General features: G+C 40.9%; 1 protein-coding gene across 1 annotated transcript in view; it reads right to left on the reverse strand.

Moving 5' to 3' along the window:
* Positions 1 to 801: 801 nt before the first annotated feature.
* SPON1 (spondin 1) overlaps positions 802 to 21,694 on the reverse strand; it is a 1,605,397-nt gene continuing 1,584,504 nt past the window's right edge. Inside the window, exon 16 of the mRNA XM_044059306.1 lies at positions 802 to 1,213. Within this exon, the coding sequence (XP_043915241.1) occupies positions 1,050 to 1,213 (164 nt within the window). The 3' untranslated portion in view covers positions 802 to 1,049. The remainder of the gene's footprint in view (positions 1,214 to 21,694) is intronic.

The following is a 21,694-nucleotide window of genomic DNA, read 5'->3' on the forward strand; positions in this document are numbered from 1 at the left end:
TAGGAATAGTTAGGGTTCATTTCTAAGAAATAGAATGCTGTCTTTCAGAATTATGTATGAGAATAAACAAATGGCTTAACTGAAGAAAAAATGAAAATTAAAAAGAAAATCAAAAGGCAAGTAATACTTATTAAAAATATAGAAATCAAATAAGTCTCATTTAAGAGAAAGCTGTGTTCAAAGCAAAGCATGTATGCATTTGTTGTAAATGAACGTATGACCATGAAATTTAAAATTCTATGAGAAATGCATTTTTTGTAACAGGATTCATATTCAGATATCAACATAAATTATTTTACTGACTCCTGCTGTTTTATATTTCATATATAAATATAACAAATGTGACCTTATCCCTTTGCTATATCTAGTATGTGCTGGTAATTACTTAATCTGTTGTACACATTTTTCTTATCAGAATTTGCCACTGGCACAAGTAATGAGAAAACTTCCTTCACGTTTCATGTTGTCTACCTTAACTCTGTTAGAGATAGTCCACATATTCTGTGTCATAGTTTTGCAGTAAAGATCATATCATTGAATAAACAGAATGTTTGCAAAAATATTTGTCTTACTTGCTCATTGTAATAAATGAAATATCATAGCATATGATTTAAACTATATATATTTTGCTTGTGTTTTCTAAAGATGAAATAATGCATTAGAAATTGTAACTTTGGAATAAAGAATTATTGCAGTCCTAACACGTTCTCTTTTTTGTGCATATAGTAAATATTTTCAGTGAGTTATATGACATGGTTTAATTATCTATTTATCCCAGGAAAGAAATGCTTTGCTAAGGTATACGGTGCCTTGAGTTCTAAACAGTTGCAGCATAAATAAAACATGTATATGATACAAAACTTCAGTGTATAGTAATACAGCCATTGGCTTAGAATGCATTTGGTTTCAGCATTACTGAGAAGCAAAAAAACAAAACAAAAAAAAACATTGCAAGTGTCTGGTAACCAATGTTAGTTCTGATCAAAATAAGGTTGACTTTCTATTCCACAGCCCTCAGAAAAGTAAAGCACTTTGCAGCTTGACTCATCTTAGCAAGAGTTGACATTGCAAGCTCGAATCTCCTTTTTGTCCTTGCAGCTGGTAAATTCAGAATTTCTAAACCTCTTCTTCACTGTCATATATCTTTCCTGTGTTCCACCACCGCAGGATTTGCTGCATTCGGTCCACACAGTCCACGGCCTCATTTTGCACCCTAAGTGAACAAAAGTTAAGAAAAAATAGCGTGACACACAAATACATGTGCCATAAATATCTAATCTAATATACATACATTACATACAAATATTTCAAGCATGGGCATTAATGCCCTTCTAGCTTGCCAATATACCAAAACACTTGTTCCCATAATAAGTATCCAGGCTGTTCTTAAAAATATCTAAACTAGTAAGTACTTGCTTTAAGGTAATTTGGTAGTATGTTACGTGCATCAGCTACTCTGTCAGAGAACTAATTGGTACACTTCTCATTCCCATAGAATCTTCTACATAGGTTGTCTGATGATTCTCTAGGACTTTTTTGTTAACCCCAGACATTCCCAGAGGTACTTGTCATTAAATGCCCTATATACCTGAATAAGATCTCTTCTTAGATATCTGAAAGAGATCATTGCATTCTACCTTCTTTTCATACCTAAAACAAATCCATTAGTCCATAAGTTTGTTTTTATAAGATTTCATACTGGAACCAATGTCTTAAAAGATAAAGTGTTGACTGATCTTTTATGTTTATAAAAACGTAATTAACGAGCAATTATTTAATTATTTAATGGTTCAAAAACCACTCACACCGGTAATATTTGGGATACCCAAGGTCCATAAAGGACTGAATCCATTACATTTCAGGCCAATTGTGGCTGGAGCCAAGGGAATAACGGAATTGTTGGGTAAATTTGTTGACATTACATTAAAAAATTTTATAACAAAACTTAAACACTTGTGTAAGGATTCATGTGAGTTCTTGAAGAGTATAAAAAACAAATTCTTCTCAGAGACTCAATATATGGTATCTATAGATGTCATAGAATTATTTCCGAGCATTCCACATGATATAGGACTCAGGTGGTTCAACGAACTATTAGTCACTACATCTGGTCTTAGTAACAACATCACAGGACTTTTGGTGGAATTTATGGAGGTGATTCTAAATAATAACTTTATTTTTTTCAACGGAGAATTATTCAAACAAAAAAGGGGGGTCGCTATGGGCACCCCATGTGCCTCAGCATATGCTAATATTGTACTGTCATTTTGGGAGAACAAATATATATTTAAAACAGATTGGAACAGGTACATTTTACATTACCAACGTTACCTGGACGATATATGTATCCTATGGAGAGGTGGTAGCAATGAGTTCAATGAGTTTATGAACTACATTAGTAATACTACAAAATTCTTGAGGTTTACTTATAACATACAAACACATCAATTGCACTATTTAGATGTGAAATTGGAAAAAAACTATACAAAAAATTGTTTTCAATCCAGTATCTATAGGAAAGACAGTTATTCTAATATGTTCCTCCATTTTGATAGTTGTCACCCGTTTTTTCAAAAGAAAGGAATCATTAAAGGACAACTAATAAGGGTGTCCAGAATGTGTAGTCAGGACATTTTGTTCAAGAAAGAAGTATCATTTCTGAGAACATTATTTAACGAGAGGGGTTATCCGATGCAGCTATTTGACGCATTGGTTTCTGAAATTACATTAAAAAGAGTGGATTTATATTCTCCACTTTTAGGAGATAATATTGAGCAGGTGTTGGTCAACAAAGATAACAACAGCAAGATTAAACATGGTAAAGCCTTTATACACACATTTAATGTTGACAGTTCAAAGGTGGAGGACATTATTACAAAATATTGGCCAATTTTAGCCATGAACGAGGAGATCAAAGACATTATTGGTAGTAGACCTCAATTTGTAAGAAAAAGGGACATGAACCTCAAAGACTTGTTTGAAAGGAAGGGTGCAGTTAACAGAAATAAAACACAACTGTGTCAAGGGACTTATAAATGTAATGCCTGTAGACAATGTCCCTACATTGCTAACAGGAAAGGACTCTTTCTGAAGTCCAGAGGGTTCTATTTAAAAACAGATGGGCATTTCACATGCACTACAAAAGGGGTTGTCTATCTCGGGTACTGTCAAGCTTGTATTTCCTTTTATGTGGGCAAAACTGAAAGGAACTTAAATAAAAGAATATATGAGCATGTGTATGATGTCAGCAAGAAGAAAGAAACAAATGCATTTTACAAACATTCTTTAAATTGTAAATCTATGAGTTTAAAGTTTTTGGTACTCGAACATGTCAAGCACAACCCAAGAGGTGGTGATTGGGAAGCGTCCCTAGAGTACAGGGAACTGCTATGGCAGTTGAAATTAAATGCCTCCAAACCCCCAGGGTTGAATGAAGCTATCAGTATAAATAGTATTTTGAAACTTAGAAGAGCAAAATTATAATTTTTAATAGTTAGAGGTGACTTATTTTGTCACAGGGTAAATCTACACATTTTGCAACATACGAAGATCGACCTGTTTACATTCAATTTAATTACGAGGTTTTTTGGCATAACATAAGTATGATCAGGTGGATGGGACGGACTTGGTACATAGTTACATTGTATATGTTTCTATAAAATTGAAAAACTGTTTGTTTTTTAAGATTTTTAATGTACGTTTTTATAAACATAAAAGATCAGTCAACACTTTATCTTTTAAGACATTGGTTCCAGTATGAAATCTTATAAAAACAAACTTATGGACTAATGGATTTGTTTTAGGTAGGAAAAGAAGGTAGAACGCAATGATCTTATTATCTGTTTCCTAACACTGGCTTAATTGTTAACTACTTTGAATTAGTTTTTGATTACAAGTGCTATAAAAGGCAAGTAAAAACCATGGGTGTGTATCTTGACAAAACCCGGGAGGTCCTGGGTGAAAGCGCTTGATGTATATTGGATTTATTTTGTGCTGACGAATCTTTGGATTTTATTGTCAAATTAAAAACTGTTTTTAAGCTACCTTGGTCTTAAGCCATGACTCTTTTACTGTTTACTCATTTGGTCCAAGGTTTTGGGCTTTTTTTGGGTGTTTGGTATATCTGAAAGAGACACTGTACAAGTTCAGATATTTCAGTCTTTCATAATAGCTTAATTTTTCACATCCATGGATACCCTTGGTAGACTTCTGTTGTACTCTTTCCAGTTTGCTCATGCTTGTTTACTTATAGGGTTTCCATATTGTTATTCCATATTCAAATTTGGGTTTAATGTAACTAACAAACAATGACTGCAATATTTTTGATTTCCTAGACTTTATAAAACTTTTTAAACAACCTATAGTTCTATAATTAGAAAAACTCATAGCTGAATCTATCCATATACCCAGGTCCTTAAATGAGTCTACAGTTTTGATCACTGTGTGCTGTATTAAATATTCTCCTTTCAATTTATGCCTACCAAATCTAATATACTTAGTCTTTGATGCATTTATCAGCATATTATTCTCCTGTGCCCAAATGGTTAATTTAGTCAAGTTATTTTGCAGACATAAATATTATATATATAATCTAAGTGCCATGCATAATACACCAATAGCTAATCTAATATGTGTCATAAGTAATATATCTATATCTAATGTAATACATATGCCATAAATAATATATCAATATCTAATCTTCTTCTTCTTTTTCTTTCGGCTGTTCCTGCTAGGGGTCGCCACAACAGGTCATCTGTTTCCATGTTCTTCCTGTTCTCTGCATCTTTCTCTGTTACTCCAGCCACCTGCATGTCCTCTCTTACCACATCCATAAACCTTCTGCTGGATTCACGATGGCTTGCACGGAGTGTACGAGTAAAGTAAGACTCCATGCAGCCATCATGTCTGATGAGCGATCCAGGAACAGCTTGTAGGGGCGTGTAAGAGAGCTCCTAAAACGTCTCCTAAACGGACAGGGTTTGGATATGCAAATTATCTCACTTGCAGCCAAAAGGCATGCAAATGAGGTAAATTTGCAATCCAGGAAGCACAAACCTGTCCGAGTAGGAGCCGTGTTAGCTGCAGAAATGTACTCAGTTGACAACTGAATACCGTTCTGCAAATAGCACAATAGAGCCTTGTCAGCTCCAAATAAAGGTTGCATATGGTTGAGGAAGCATGCCAATGGCCAAATATATGGCCATTGGAAAAGTTCCCAGATGCAAAATTAAAATAGAAATACTTTTTTTTTCGGCGATTTCCGATGTTTAAGCGTAGCGCAGTGCCGCGCAAACAGGGTGCGCTAAAACATCATAAAATAAGAAAATAAAAGCCACAAACATGGAATCTATGAAAACTGTTATATTACAATGTAAAGGAATAGCAGGCTAAAGAAAACATGGCCACTGAGTAGGGGATGCTAAGGGGAGAAGCCCAGTCTAAGACATGTAACCAAGCATTAGTAGGCAATCCTATGTAAATGAGTGTTAGGATAGTGAATCGCACTTTTACATAGCAAATGAGCACAGTCAGTGGAGTGTAGGAGTAGGATATGGGGAGTAACAGAGTAGGAGATAGGTGACATCACAAGGGGGGTATGTATGCAAGTAGTGAAGCTCATAGGAGCAGACTGGCATATGTCAGCTGTCAGTTAGACATCATGGAAAGAGGTGTGTCAACAGGTAGGCCAGGGAAAGCCAAGAAATGGAAGGTGTATACTGTGGATAACACCAAAGTTTCTTGCTGAGCGGGTATGCGTGCGTGTGCGCGCCTGTAAACCCGAGTAAGACAGAGTGCACTTGTGAAAGCGTGAGTGCGTGTGTTTAAGCTGGAGTAAGCATGTATAAAGCTGTTTAAAGACCTGTAAGCATGCTTGCACTGGTGTGCACGCGTTTTAACCCAAATAAGCAAGTTGTAGTCCGTCTAAGCATGTGTGCGCGCGTGTGAGATGCTGTGAGCGTGTCTGCACTTGTATGCTCGTTGCTTCCCCCTGAGGAAACAGAAAGGAAAAAGGAAGCAGAACAAATAGTAGGAAGCTACCAGAGAATACTAGTAGTGCTAGCAGGTGAAAACAATCAGAATCAGGCAATTACACAGGCAGAACACTAGCCCAGCCCAGCACTTAAAACTCTGCAAACAACAGTGCAGTTTGTTACTCTCAAAAGACACTGCAACACTGGAGTAAGCTACTAGAACTGAAAACTGAAAAAGCTACACTCAGACAAAAAATGCTAGGGCTGCCATTGCTGTTATAAGGCGACATATGCAACATGCTGAGGGTGGTGACAATGTAAATGCTGCCAAACAACCCACAGTGAGGAGACGGAGAAGAGTGTACAGGCCCAGGGTCACCTACCAGGGGTTACATGAGCTGGAGATAGTGGAGTGCTATAGAGTAGACAGAGACCTCCTGCAGCAAATTGTTGAGCTGTGCAGGCCATGTCTCACACACAGAACCAACAGAGGGGAACTCATCCCAGTGGAAACCAAGGTATGTGTTGGCCTAAGAATACTAGCAACAGGTACCTTCCAGAGACCAACTGGTGATATGATGGGGATATCACAGGCATCAGCATCCAGGGTACTGCACCAGTTCCTGGATGCCATGTCAGCACATGTCGGTGATCATGTATATTTCCCCAATTCCCGTGAGGTACTGGCCAGCGATATGCATCTCTTCCAGGAAATAGCAGAATACCCTGAGGTAGTGGGTGCAGTAGACTGCACGCGTATACGCATCAAAGCACCAGCCGGTGAGTGAGGTAGGGCCTACATTAACCGCAAGGGCTTCCCCTCCATCAACTGTCAGGTCATGTGTGATGCCCAGGGCATAATAATGAATGTGTGTGCTGGCTGCCCTGGAAGCTACCATGATTCCCATATCTGGCATCTGATGCAGCTGTACCAGACATTTGCCAGTGGGGACATCCCACATGGTCACTTAGTGGGGGATGCTGGCTATGCATTGGAGCCGTGGATGATGACACCCATCAGAAATGCACACACACCTGAACAGGAATGCCATAATGAGGCACATGCACAAACACAAAATGTAATTGAGCATGTGTTTGGGTTGCTCATGTCACGGTTCTGGTGCCTGGACACATCTGGTGGAGCCTTGCAATACTCACCAACTACATGTACCCAAATTGTCATGGTATGTGCTATGCTACATAATATGATTATGCGAAAACAGCTGCAGCAGGATCAGCATAGGCCTGGGCCAAACAGCCCCCCACCATTGCCAAGGCCATCACAGGCAGAGTGTGACTCGGAAGAGGAACAACCTGAGCCTTCCCCAGTAGGCAGAAGGAGGCATGCTCAGTATGCCTTGGCCTTGGCAAAGAGGCAACGCATAGCACATACACTGGCTCAGTAGGAACCCTGGAAATTATACCTCTCTCTGACTCCCACATATAGTGAAAGGGATGCCTAAGTTGACACAACCTGCTTTCAAACATGTGCAGGGAGTGTAGTATGTGCATCCAACATAGGCAGCCCTGCAGCACCACCTGAGGCATGATTGCCATGTGTTAAGCAATGTAAGGTAGTGCTAAACAGCATTTACCACCATGTAATATATGCAAACTTGATGACCTTGAGTATCATCCTACCCTCACCAAACATGATGCCACAATATGAAGACAAGATGATCAATTACAACAATTGGCTTAAGTATTGGGGTCAGTAAAAGGGGATCCAGTGCCTGTCAGCCTGGGAAGACATGCTCGACAAGACATGATGCTTCACTAGGGATGGCTTTCACCTGTCACTTGTGGCCTTTTGGATATTGCCAAAGGCTCTTGTCACCCCATAGTGCCTTTTTTAGGTAAGGCTCAAAAGACAAATCCACCTCCATAAGTATCACAAGGGATAAGAAACTAGAAGTAATGCTACTCAATGCCAGAAGTCTAAACTGAAAGATGCATGCACTCCAAATTTCTCCTCAGCATGGAGAATGTTGATATCTGTGCAGTAACAGAAACCTGGTTCAAGGCTCCCAAGAGCACAGTAGCACTAACAGGTTACACCTCATACCATGCTTTACAGCCGCAAAACATGGAACAAACTACAAAAGGAGGATAAGTATCAATATTTGTCAAAGATACCCACACCCCCAGATTGGTGGCACAGCATGAAGCATCAGAGGCTATCCATGTGCAACTAACAGTGGGTAAAACCGCCTTCCAGTTCATAGCCTGCTACAGACCACCCTCCTAAACCCAGGAACCACACTTGGCTGACTGGAGAACACATGAAAATATGAAGGTCTCCCCAAACACCATTATATTGGGCGACTTCAACTACCCAAACAGAGACTGGGAGTATTACCCTAGCTGCAACACCCTAGCCCAAAGGTTCCTAGAATTTATAAACTCAAATGCTATGGAACAACTTGCTACCACTCCCACAAGAGGGGAAAACATACTGGACCTGATCATCACCAACATGGGGACTCTATGCCCAAGACCAGAAGTGTATCTCTCACTGGTAAGATCAGACCATAGAGTAATCTCACTGGATATTCACATCCCAACCCCAGCCCATGGCCAGAAAACCACAGTGAAAAATTTTCACTAAAGCAAATGTCACACTCCTCAAAACCGAGGTGGAATCCTTCACAGCCCTGTGCCTGTGGAAAATATGGCCCAGACCTCAGAACCCTTTATAAACGCATTCTATGAACACCTTCAGAAATGCATGGATCATGCAATCCCAAATAAAACCAAGATCCAATCCTCCAAAGGCAGGCATCCTGTCAGGTGGACCCCAGCCATAAAAAAAAACATACAATACAAGGAGGAAGCTACTATATGATAGAGCAAAATCCCAAAAAGGGAAGGCATCTCTGATCAGTATTATTGAAAAACTACAGCCACACATAAGATCGTCTAAGGCCATCTTTGAGATAAAAATTGTACAGGACACTAAGGATAATCACAAGGCTTTCTTTAGTTATGGTAGGAACCTGGGTGGGAATTCCCAGATATGCTCAGAATTAGTCCAAAATGACAGGCAATACACCAAACCCACAGACAATGCCAACATCCGAGCTGACAGGTTCAGTGCAAACCCCCCCCCTCTCCCCACCAAAAGGACAAATATCTATCCCAGAAGAGTGCTGTCCCCCTAACATCTCAGATGCTCGGTAAAAGCCAGCCTCTCCAAAGCAAAACACAAAGCATCAATGGGACCAGACGGTGTCCTGGGCTGTGTCCAACATGAACCCCAAGAAGAATTGAACACAAACATAAAACCACTGTTCATTCTCAGCCTTACCACAGGATATGTACCCAAAGAGCAGTGTACAGCAACAGTGGTCCCTCTCCACAAAGGTGGTGCCTCAATGGATACTGCAAACTATTGGCCCAGAAGCCTGACTAGCTTGGTCTGCAAAGCTATGGAAAGGATCATCATGGACCTCAGAAATAAAGATATTGGGGACCTACAGACACTGGATCCTACCTAGTTTGGCTTTGATAAGGGCAGATCCTGCCTCTTATACCTGGTTGAGTCATTTGAAACAGTCACCAAGGCCATTAATGAGGGGAAGGTGGTCCACACAGCCTACCTGGACCTCGCAAAAGCCTTCCATACAATACCCCACTTGGTCATTATAGATAAGCTCACCAGCTTCAATATAAACCCCTATGTCACTAGATGGGTTGCAAACTGGCTCAAGGACAGAACCCACATGGTCAGAAATGCTGGAGCCATGTCAGACCCCAAACCAGCTACAAGTGGCATCCCACAAGGCTCAGTCCTGGGACCCCCCTTGTTTGGTATATATTTCTCAGAGGCACAGACCAACACAAAAGGACTGTGGTTGAACAAGTTTGCAGATGACTGCAAACTGGGTGCCATAACTGACCCTCCAGCTGACACAAGCATCCTACAAAAGGGCCTCATAGAAACAGACAACTGGTGCCAGAGCCATGTCCACAAGCTAAGCGCAAAAAAGTGTATAGTCATCCCCTTTGGCAAAAACTAAGTGCCCACAAATTACCACATAGGTGGTAACCCATTAAGTATGGAAGAAGTGAAAAGGGACCTGGGGACCCAAGTTGATAGCAATCTCTCATTTGACAACCACGTGACGAAAGTGTTTAGAAAAACATTTCATATAGCCCACCTAATCATGAAGGTATTCACATGTAGATCAGGGGAGGTCATTGTGCCTCCTTACTCATCCCTCATCAGGCCCATAATTTAGTACAATGCCCCTTGTGGGATGTACCTTATCAGACACCTGCAGCAGCTGGAAAGACCACGAAAGTACCTCACCAGGAGGATCACAGGGCCCAAACACATGCCATTTGCTGGCCGGTTAAAGAAACTGCAGCTCCACTCAGTGGCATACTGCCTGCCCAGAGGTGATCTGTGCCTGATGTATAAAGCCATGTCCAACCTGGAATCAATGGACATGCTGCACCTTGGAAAATCATAATCCCATCAAGCTAAGCGATCAAGAGACCTGAACCTCAGAACTGAAATAAATAGGACATGCTGGAGTGACAGATTCATAACCCAGAGGCTCCCTCCACTCTTGAGTAAACTCCCACTCCAGGTTAGCCAGAGTCCCTCATTGACTCTCTTCAAGAGGAATCTGGATGAGTGGATGGGAGATTGTAGGTTTACCCTGGGTATCACTTCTATGTCACTGGTAGACAGAGGCACAGTATATTAACCTTGAAAAATGTCATGGCAAACTCCACTTAAAATGTGTGTTGAAAGCCAAACACACTCTGGCTAGGATTATAAATGCCCTAGGGCAGATAGCCTAGTATGAACCTATGAAGAGAATCACACACACCAACTAGTACAACTGTGGTCAATGTGGAGTAATGTTTGGCAATGTCCACCCAAGTTGGTGAATACACAGCAATGTTGGACAAGCCTGGTTTAAGTAGGCCATAGCTGAACAAAATGCTACATGCTCATAGCTGCCCAACTGGCCCTTAACCAGTCTGGTCAGCTCAGTATGAACATTTAAAGCAGTGATGGGACTCAAACCCATGATGCTATACACCATAGTGAAAGCACTGAACCAGTACACCATGACAGTATTGCAGTGTTCAGCCAGTATGAAAGAATGTTGACAAGTCTTTGTAAACTATCCCATAGAAACCCTGCAGGCACAGCACAATCCCTGTTGAGTTATGGGTTGGGAGGGTGGCTTAATGGTTAAGGTGTTTGCCTTATAAACACAAAGTGCAGGTCCCACAAAGGGATTGGATAATTGGCTTAAAATGGCCCACAAGGGCAGTTAGCTTAGTACTAATCTATGAATCTATGAATCTATGAAAAGGAGTCTGGCAGTAAGAACACAACATGACTTCCAACACACACAGTATAAATGTCAATATTGGTCATGTTCACACACAGCCACAAATGTAGTGGACTTCAGATCACAATATATGTAAATGTCACACTGGGCATGCTCACACACTTGGATAAATGAGACATATGTCAGGCAACAAACCATGGAAAGCCTGAACTGGGCATGCTCACAAACTTAGGCCATGTCTGAGTATAGCAGTCAGCCACACATATCTGGCAGTTGTATGTGTTAAGCCAGGAACCTCCCACGATCCAGCAATCTGCCCTGTGCACACAGTTAAATGACAACAGACACATATATTAATATACTGGAACCCTGTCATGATCAAACATGTTACGCAGATACACAAGTTGTTCATAGAAACTGGGAAAGCTACGGCAATAAAGACCTGCAAACAGTATCAGCAACAAATATTGTGCATCCCCAACATAAACATAGGTGCAGAGGTCGATACTAGGCTGTCTGCCCTAGGGAATTTATAAGCCTAGGCAGAGTGTATTTGGCGTCCGCCTCCCCAGTAGAGTAGCCTAATGTGCCTCTGTAAAGTAGGTCGCAGAAGGCACCCTTTAAGGCTAGTTTGCTGTGCCTCTGTCAAGCAGGGACACAGTGGAGATCCCAAGCATGAATTTGCAATCTCCCATCCATGCGGCTGGATTTTGCTGGAAGAGGGTTGGTGAGGGGCTATGTCTAACTTTAATTGGGATTCAATTACACAGTGAGGGGAGCCTCTGGGTAATGAATCTGTCCCTGTAGCATGTCCTATTTAGTTTTGTGCTGAGGTTTAAGTCCCTGGAGTGTGTAGCTCTAAGGGTCTTGGATGTTATGAGCTAGAGCATGTCCATTACTTCTGGGTTTGACATGGCTGTGTACATCAGGCATAAATTACCTCTGAGTAGGCATTAAGCAACTGAGTAGAGCTGGAGATCCTTTAGTTGAGCTGCATAGGACATCTGTGTGTAGCCCATGATCCTCTTGGGGGGGTACTGTTGTGGACACTGTAGTTGCTGCAGGTGTTGGGTAAGGTACACCTCAAAAGGGCCATTGTAGTCAAACATGGGCCTGATGAGTGACTAGTAGAGGGCCACAATGACCTCCCATGATCTACATGCAAACCCCCATGTGATAAGGAGGGCTATGTAAAGGTCCTTGCAATGACTCTGTCAATGTGATTAGCAAAGGAGAGGTTACGATCTATGTTGGTCCCCAAATCTGTAAATACATCTTCTGTACTTAATGGATTACCACTTATGTGGTGATTTGTGTGCACCTTGTTTTCCCCAAAGGGGATGACTATGCATGTCTTAGCATTTAGCATGAGGCCATGGCTCTGGCAACAAGCATCCATCTCTGTGAGACCCTTATGGAGGAAGCATGTGTCAGCTGCAGTGTTGCTTATGGCCCCTGGTTAGCAGTCATCTGTGACGTTTGTTAGACATAATCCCCCCATGTTAGTATGAACCTCAGAGAAGTACATACTGAATAGGACAGGTCCCACAACTGAGCCCAGTGAGACACCAGTTGTAACTGGTCTGGAATTGGACATGCCACCTGCAATTCTGACCATGTGGGTTCCATCCCTGAGGCAGATAGCAACACATCTAGTGATATAGGGGTTGATATTTAAGCTGGTAAGTATATGTATGATGCCTGAGTGGGGTATTGTGTTGCAGGCTTCTGCAAGGTACAGGTAGACTGTGTGAACTACCTTGTCCCTCATCCACGGCTTCAGTAACCATTTCAAAGATATGAACTATGTGTAAGAGGCAAGATCTGCCCTTAACAAAGCCGAATTGTGTATGATCCACTGTCTGGAGGCTCACAATGTTTTTGATTATGACTTCCATGATAATATGCTCCATAGCTTTTTCTACCACACTAGTCAGGCTTATGGGGTGATAGTTCCTGTGGTCCGTTGTGGCACCACCTTTGTGGAGTGGGAGCACTGTATCTGTATGCCATTCTCAGGGTACATATCCTGTAGTAAGGCTAAGTTGGAACAGTGACTTAATGTGAGTGTTCAGTTCTACTCAGAGCTCATGTAGGACACAGTCTGGGACACCGTCTGGTCCCATACATATGCTGTGTTATTTGCTGTGGAGAGGGCACCTTTCACCTGTGCATCTGTGATGTCAGGGAGGTTACATTCATTTGGGATGGGCATCTGTACCCTTGGGAGGTAAGGGGGGGCATTTGTGCAGACTCTGTCTGCCAGGGTGTAGGCTATGTCCATAGGTTTGGCATATTTTGTGCTGTTATGCAACAATTCAGAGCATATCTGGGTTGTTTCCACACATATTCCTGACAGAAAGAAAGAAGGCCTTGTGATTATCTGTAGTGTCTGGTCAATTTCACTGTCAAAATGTGCAAGTGATGATTATATGAGGGATTGAAGTGTCTTGCCAATACTGTTCAGAGATGCCCTCCCTCTGTGGGATATTGCTCTGTTATGTAGTAGCTTCCTCCTTCTGTTGTACAGCTTATATATGGCCGGGGTCAACCAGACAGGTCTCCTGTTTTGGAGGAGGCATGGTTTTATTTGGGATAGCATGATCAATGCATACCTGCAGGTGCTCATACAATGCGTTTGTAAAGGATTCTGCAGATTGGGCTGTATTATCCTCCAGCATGGGGCTTTTGAAGTATTCCACCCCAGTCTTCACAAGTGCAAAGTCTGCTTTTGAGAAATTCTTTACAGTGATTTCCTTGGCTAGGGGTGGGGATGGGATATGGATGTCCAGGGAAAGTTGTTTATGGTCTGATCTTAACAATGACGGTTCTACCTCTGGTGTGGAACATAGAGTCCCCATGTTGGTGATGATCAGGTCCAATATGTATTCCCCCTTGTGGGTTTGGTGACTGGTTGTGCCATAGCACATGGATCCATAAATTGTAGTGGCTGTAGGCTGATGTTGTTGAGGGCCTGAGTAGCATCCCCAGTCAATATTTGTGTACCTGAAGTCAACCACTATAATGGTGTGTGTGAAGACCTTCATATCCTACACTGTTCCCAGGAAAGCCGAGTGCGGTTCCTGGGTATGGGGGGGGGGGGTCTGAACTACACACCAAACCAAAAGGCAGTTTTGTACAATGGTAGTTGTATATGTATGGCCTGTCATGCTTAGTGCAGTGGTACCAACCCAGAGGTGTGTGTATCTGTGATGTATATGGATACACCCCCTACTTGTGTTGTGTGTTACAAGTCCTGTGGTCACAAAGCATGGTATAGAACATAACCTGTCAGTGCCAGTGTGCATATGTGACCCTGAACTAGGCATCTATTAATGCACAGATATAGTTATCCCCCATACTGAGGGAGAGTTAAAGATGTACATTCCTCTTTGGAAAGACTGATGATGTCAGCACCCTATAAATACAGCAGGAGAAGGGAAATCATCCAGTAATGCGAATAGCATGCTGTGCTAATGCGTCCCTGTCAGAGAAAAATACTTCAAAAGACCAAAAGCATAAGGTTCAGTTCAGGTATCTTCATTCTTGCGCAAGGAGACAAAAAATGCAGTTACAGAGTTTGTCTGACTAAATCAGGAAGTGTCACAGTTATTATACCTTTCTTTCAAGACATTGCCCACTACGACTGATGTAGCAGATCACCAGTTCACAATTATGTTACTTTACAGATGTTTCTCTCATTTCTAGCTGACTCTTCAAAGTTTAAAAAAGATTTTTCAGTAAACAGGATGGCCTTGACGACCACCGGTCAATTATAACTTTCTTGCTATGTGATGTTACAAGTCTTGGTACTATGGCTAATTCAAGCACAATGCAAGTACAGATTTCTGAAGCAGTTTGTTGTTTATAGTGTCTAACTATCCTGCAGCTTGTGCACTTTTTCATCAACACAAACAAAGCTTATTGTCCATAATGAATGGATCTACAGAAATTATTATTATTCTCCATTTAATTTCCTGACCTAGCAGAAAATCACCTTCTTTCCAGTACATTTCCAAGGCATAAACACGTATTTTGCTGTGCTAGCAAACTAGGTCAGAGTGCATCTTGCAGTGTCAGAAAGCACAATTTCAGAAAAGCATGTTTTCAGTTTCAAATAAAACTAATACTGCATATAGAATAAAAACGTGTTAATCTTCCCTTATTTAAAATAAGCATTGCACACATATGTTAATACATATTTTTCTAACATTTCCCCCCGTTAATACTTTTTATTCTATTTCAAAAGCATAAACATTTTGTTTCTTCTCCTAACCTCTTCCTTTGAGGATTTGCAGCTAAGAGAGTCATTTAGTTTAAACTTATGAAAGTGTTTCCTTTTTCAACAGTTCTTCAATTTCAGTACTTTGATACAAAGTCTCAGAAACTGACATGTCTCTAAAATCTTTGATTAATTTTTTCATGCAGGGAATTCCACAGCAAATACATGCTCCTAACAAAAGTAATCCCACACAAATGTCAATCAGAATGTTCATTAGGATGGAACCCCACCCCCCAAACAAATTCTGGAAAAAGTCCGTCAGTGGGTTCGGGTCTGGCCTGGTCATGTCTGACACTTGCTGAATCACTTCCAAATGATCGTTGATCTTGTGTTTATTGTCAGGAATAAACGAACAACACTCGTCTTTGATTAAAGTGCAAGTACCACCTCTCGCCGCTAGGGTGAAGTCAAGAGCCATGCGGTTATGAAGCACCACAGTTCTCATTGCATTCAGTTCATCAGTCATTAATTCAAGAGCAGAAAAAGTTGCATTGCTCATGACCTCGAGAAGTTTGGATAGCTTTCTCAGTTCCCAGATTGATTTAACTGCACCATATGCAGGGGCTATGCCAGCCCAGGATATGATAGTGTCACTGAAGTCCATGTGTGCTAGTTTACTTTTGTCTTTCACAGAGTTATGGTTTCTCCAGCCTGCTATGATCTGTCCCACTGGATTCTCAGGTTTCTTGATTGGATTTTCAGGTTTCTTTGCGACGTCTCTGACCTTTCAAATTCTCCCATGAGGCAAAGCTGTAGTGTGTCGTATGGCAGGACCAAGCAACCCAAAAAACAACTGCCGGACCAATTCTCAGGCAACCATTTGTATGCCTTTTTCCCACATATAAAATAACAGTTTTCTACCTTAGTATTGATATACACCTTCCCTGCATGAAACATTTTCTTATCTATAATAGACAGTTGCTTTAAAAGAACAGGATTATGTTGTATATCACTGACAGTTTTATGCAAGGACTCAAAGTATGAGTCATAATCTGCATCACAAATTGTTTCTGTATTTTAACATTTTTAGGTTTAATATAACATTTATAAGAAACAGTCACATTACATTTGCTCCAACCTACTTGAATCGTGTCATTCTTAAAAAAGCATGCAATTCCTGTTTGTGTAACAGGTAGGAACAATGCAATTTTGTCTCTAGATTTTACAGGTGTAGTCTCAAAAATCAAGTTTTTTCAGGTCTCATTGACCCTTAGGGGGACAGCAGCCATCAATAATCCCCCGTATGCTGTTGGTATACCTGTGCAAATCCAACAATTCAAAATATTAAAAGTCTCAGCATACACATATTTGATTGCTTGGTAAGTGTTAAAGTTCGGATGCCAGTCTATGAGTGTTGAATCATGTTTCTTCAGTTTGGCTAGTGTGGCTGAGGGAAAGAAAGGCCACAGCAAAATCCATAGCAAAAAGAACATTGTCACTAATGCAGTTATTAAAATGATTATGCAACACTGCTGAATATACTGCTGAAGTCATTCAGTATTTCTATTGTCTCTAGGTCTTGTTATTTTACTGCTGCTGTGTGTTAGCAAGAGTTTTATCAAGTTCAAAGTTTTTGACTAGTTTACAGTGTGCCAAATGAATCCAAGATGAACATTCCACAATCTTGACTGTTGTGGGCATGCTTAGCAGTACTTGATACGGACCTTCCCACTTTGGTGTCGTCCAATTCTTCTTTTTGATTGTTTTCACCCAGACCCAAGTGCCTGGGGCTACTGTTACTTTGAATGGTTTAGTTTGGTCTTTATCTGAAACAGAATTAAACTGTAAAAGATGTTTGTTATTTAGCATATTTCTCATGTATTCTGCAAGTGTCCAATCTGCTTCCTGGTCTGCAGGCATGAGAGGTTTCCACTGAGGTATATAATAAGCTCTTCCGAAAATCGTTTCAAAAGGTGTCAATCCTTTTGCATTCGGAACAGTTCTCATGCTCAACAGTGCCAGGGGCAAACAGTACACCCAGTTCTTTTGTGTATCTGCTATAAGTTTGTTAAGCTTATTCTTTAAAACTCCATTGTGCCTCTCCACTAACTCTGCAGATTGAGGGTGATATGCACAGTGATGTTTTAAAGAAACCCCAAAATACTGACTTAGCTGTTGTATAGTTTGTTTAACGAAATGTGTACCATTGTCACTGTAGATCCTTTCCGGTATGCCAAATCTAGGAATAATTTCTTTAACTAGGGTCTTTGTAACAGTGGCTGCATCTGGTTTACTAGTCGGAAAGGCCTCTACCCATTTGGAAAACATATCCACAATGACAAGGCAGTACTTTTTGTTTTCACATTTGTTCAATTCTATGAAATCCATACAGATAGTATGAAATGGATACGGTGGTGTAGGGAAAGTCCCTTGCTTGGGCTTTAACGCCCCTTGTGCATGATGTTTATTACAAGTGTGACATGACAGGCAAAATTTTTTAGTGTAGTTTGTAAACCCGTACGTAGCGAATACCCGATTCACTAACTGTACCATCCCCCCTGTTGAGACATGGCTCTGCCCATGCCTCAACAAAGCTGCATATCTAAATAAATTAGACGGTGATATTGGTTTTCCCTCTTTGGAGATGTACAGCCCTTCCTTGAGAATTGCTCCTCGTCTTTTCCACTTTACTTTTTCAGCTTGTATAGTAAGTGTCTGCATTGTTTTCAACATTTCTAAGTCTAAAATCTCAGAAGGTTATAATTCCTTGGTCAAAAGAAATGCTTCTGAGGCTGCTTGCTTTGCAGCTGTGTCAGCTCTCGCATTGCCTTTTGAAATCCTATCTTGTTGTTTTGTATGAGCTATGCATTTACAAATAGCTACTTTCTGAGGTAACTGAATAGAATCTAACAAATCTAAAATAAACTGTGCATGGTTAATCGGTTTGCCAGTAGATGTCACCATTCCTCAATTCTTCCACTGTTGTGCAAAAACATGTACAGTAGAAAAAGCATACTGGCTGTCTGTAAAAATGTTTACGCTTTTACCCTTTGCTAAGGTACATGCCCGTGTCAAGGCAATCAACTCTGCTGCTTGTGCAGATAAGTTATGTGGTAGAGGTTTTGCTTCTACAATCTCAGTATCAGAAACTACTGCATAACCTGTTAGGTTCTGATTGTAGGACTCCTTTTGCATGAGCCATCCACGTAATATGTCACTTCAGCATCATCCAAGGGAACATCCGTGAGGTCTTTTCTAGGCAGTGTCTTTTGCTCAATTACCTGCAGGCAGTTATGGGGTGTGGGGTGTGCCATCCACAGGAGTTGGGAGCAAGGTAGATGGATTCAAAGTAGTACATCGTTCAATTGTCATGTGAGGTTGGCCCAGCAATATAGTCATACAAGAAAGATGCCTAGCAGGGGAAAGATATGCTACTTTTTCTTGCAGTAAAATGATTGCGACTGCATGAGGCACTCTCAATGTGAGAGGGTGGAATAACACTACTGAGGCTGAAGCCTGCACTGCCATTGCAGCTGCAACTACCGCTTGTACACAGTGGGGTAGAGACTGCGCCACTGGGTCCAGTTGTGATGAATAATAAGCAATGGGGCGTTGTTTGTCCCCATGCTGTTGAGTCAATACTGATGTCATATAACCTTGCTTGCAATCTACAGTTTGGAAAAAACGTTTGTGATAATTTGGTAATCCTAAAACTAATGATGATGCTATCAATTGTTTCAGTTTGCAGAAAGTTAATTCTGCTTCTGGTGTCCATTGTATTAAATCTTGTACTGCCATAGGCTTCTTAAAAATCAGGTCGGTTAAAGGTGCAGATTCCAAAGCATAGTTTGGGATCCAGCTCCAACAAAAATTAGTGGAACCCAGGATGGACATCATTTCCTTCTTGGTTGTGGGTTTTGGTGCTTGTAAGATCGCTACTTTTCTGTCCTCATCTAGTGTTCTGCCATCTTTCGATATTACATATCGAAGGTATTTCATTTGTTTTCTCCAAAGCTGCAATTTATTTTTGCTTACTTTGTGTCCTTCAACTGCTAGGAATTTTAACAATGCTATAGTATCTTCCTTACAATCTTGCTGGGTAGGGGCAGCCAGCAGGATGTCATCAACATAAAGTAAAATTTGACTACCTCTCGGTGGGATAAATCCTGCTAAATTACTTGCCATTTCTTGTGAGAATATCATTGGGCTTTCACTATAGCCCTGTGGTAGTTGCATATATATATATATATATATATATACCACTTCCCCTGAAATGTAAATGCAAACCAATACTGGCTGTCAGGGTGTTTCGGTATCGAAAAGAACGCATTGTTGATATCTACCATAGAAAAATACTTCTGTTGAGGTTTTAAATCATTCAACAAGGTATGCGGATCTGGCACCGTAGGTGCTCTTGGTATTACTGCGTCATTTACAGCTTGTAAATCTTGGACCATACGCCATTCTCCGTTTGCTTTTCTAACTGGGAATAAGGGTGTGCTACATGTGAATCAAGAGATTCCACCAGTATTCCTTTCTTAAGCAGAGCTGCTATGATAGGTTTAATACCTGCCTCTGCATCTTTTCTCAAGGGGTACTGTCTCTTTTGTGGTCTAAATGCTGACTTTGGCATGATAGTAACTGGTCCTGCTGTGCGAATAAGTCCTACGTCTGACTTTCCTGTTGACCAGAGAGTTTCTGGTATGTCTAACAAAGCTTTTTCTTCCTCTTCTTATAAGAGGCTTCTCAGCTGTCTTTGCTGGACTGCAAGTGTACAGCTGGATATGTTTGTATTATCCAGTTCAGTTTCTGTCTTTGTATTCCCTGTTCTGACAGTTCTGATTCTGTCTGTTTTTCCCATTTTGTGATTTTCTCTCCTAGGTCTATCCATTTTAAATCTTTCTATTTAGTTAAACTAACATGCGGTATTAGGTTTAATTTGTAAAGTGAAAAGAACTCCTGGGGTAATGAACAGCTAGCTACACTGTTCCTTTTCATGTCCCAGTACAAATTACACAGTACAAATCTGTTTGCACGATTTTTAAACAATTCTTGTTCATATTCTTTGTCAGGTCCTGGTTTATTACAATAATACAGAGTACAGTGCAACAGGTGTTGTATGTCAATACAAAGGGAGGGGAACTTACTGATAGCTACATTCATTAACTCTTCAGTTACTGCTCCAGGACCAGTCGTAACTAAGTCCTGGCTGTACCAGTAAAATGTCTCACTTTCCGTTTGCACTGCGAAAGTATTAGTTTGTCGTTGTGCTTCCATACCCTACATGGTTGGAACTACTGCTATGCCTAATAGTTGCATAAGATCTCTGCCCAAAAGGTTCACTGGGCATTTTGCAGAAACAACAATTTTGCTTTTCTGGGTTAATCCTGAAACAGGATCTGTTATTGTAATGTTATGGGAGAGAGGCTCCCGATACAGCTGTCCATTAGCTGCTTTTACTAGTATAAAGTCATGTGATTCTGAATTTTCTGGTAGTTTGGAGGGGTGTACCAGGGTTCATGATGTCCCTGAATCGCACAAAAATTTGACTTCCCTCCCTTCTACGAGGAGTGTCACTTCTGGTTTTGTGTCAGCTAGATAGAGCTCTAAGCTCAGTAAGGCTAGGTCTAAAATTTCATTTTCTTCACTATCAGTAGCTTCCTGCACTTCCTCTATTATCACATTCTCTGCTCCTTCTATCACATTGTCATTTATCTTTTCTCTATTATTCCTATCTAGTGATTCCTGACTTTCATATAGTCAGTCCTCACCCTCATCGTTTTTGTCTTCCACTGCCGCCTTCTTATTTTTCCTGCAATCCCTTGCCAAGTGTCCCTTTTTCCCGCATTTGAAGCACTCACCTCTTTTCTTTCTCCCTTCAAAGTCCTTTGATCGCTGATCAGATTGTTTGTTTCTCTGAGCACTCTTTTTGCCCTTTTGCCAGGACTGTACTAAATAAACTTCTTCATCTTCTACAGCAAATACTTGGGCTTTCTTTTTCTTTTTGTTATTAAAATGCCTTTCGGCATGTCTAGCCTATTCAAGCAGTGATTGTAATCTGCTTGTACGATGGTCTACCATGTGTTTAGTAATAAAGCTATTTATGGGTGCAATACTGCCTTTCAAAAATGCATTCTTTAACTGCTGCTCATATGGGGAATCTTGTGTCTGGTCTTCAGGCACCT

This window comes from Protopterus annectens, chromosome 17.part0, assembly GCF_019279795.1.
Source record: "Protopterus annectens isolate FY-2018-M chromosome 17.part0, PAN1.0, whole genome shotgun sequence".
In the NCBI taxonomy this organism is placed as follows: Eukaryota; Metazoa; Chordata; order Ceratodontiformes; family Protopteridae; genus Protopterus; species Protopterus annectens.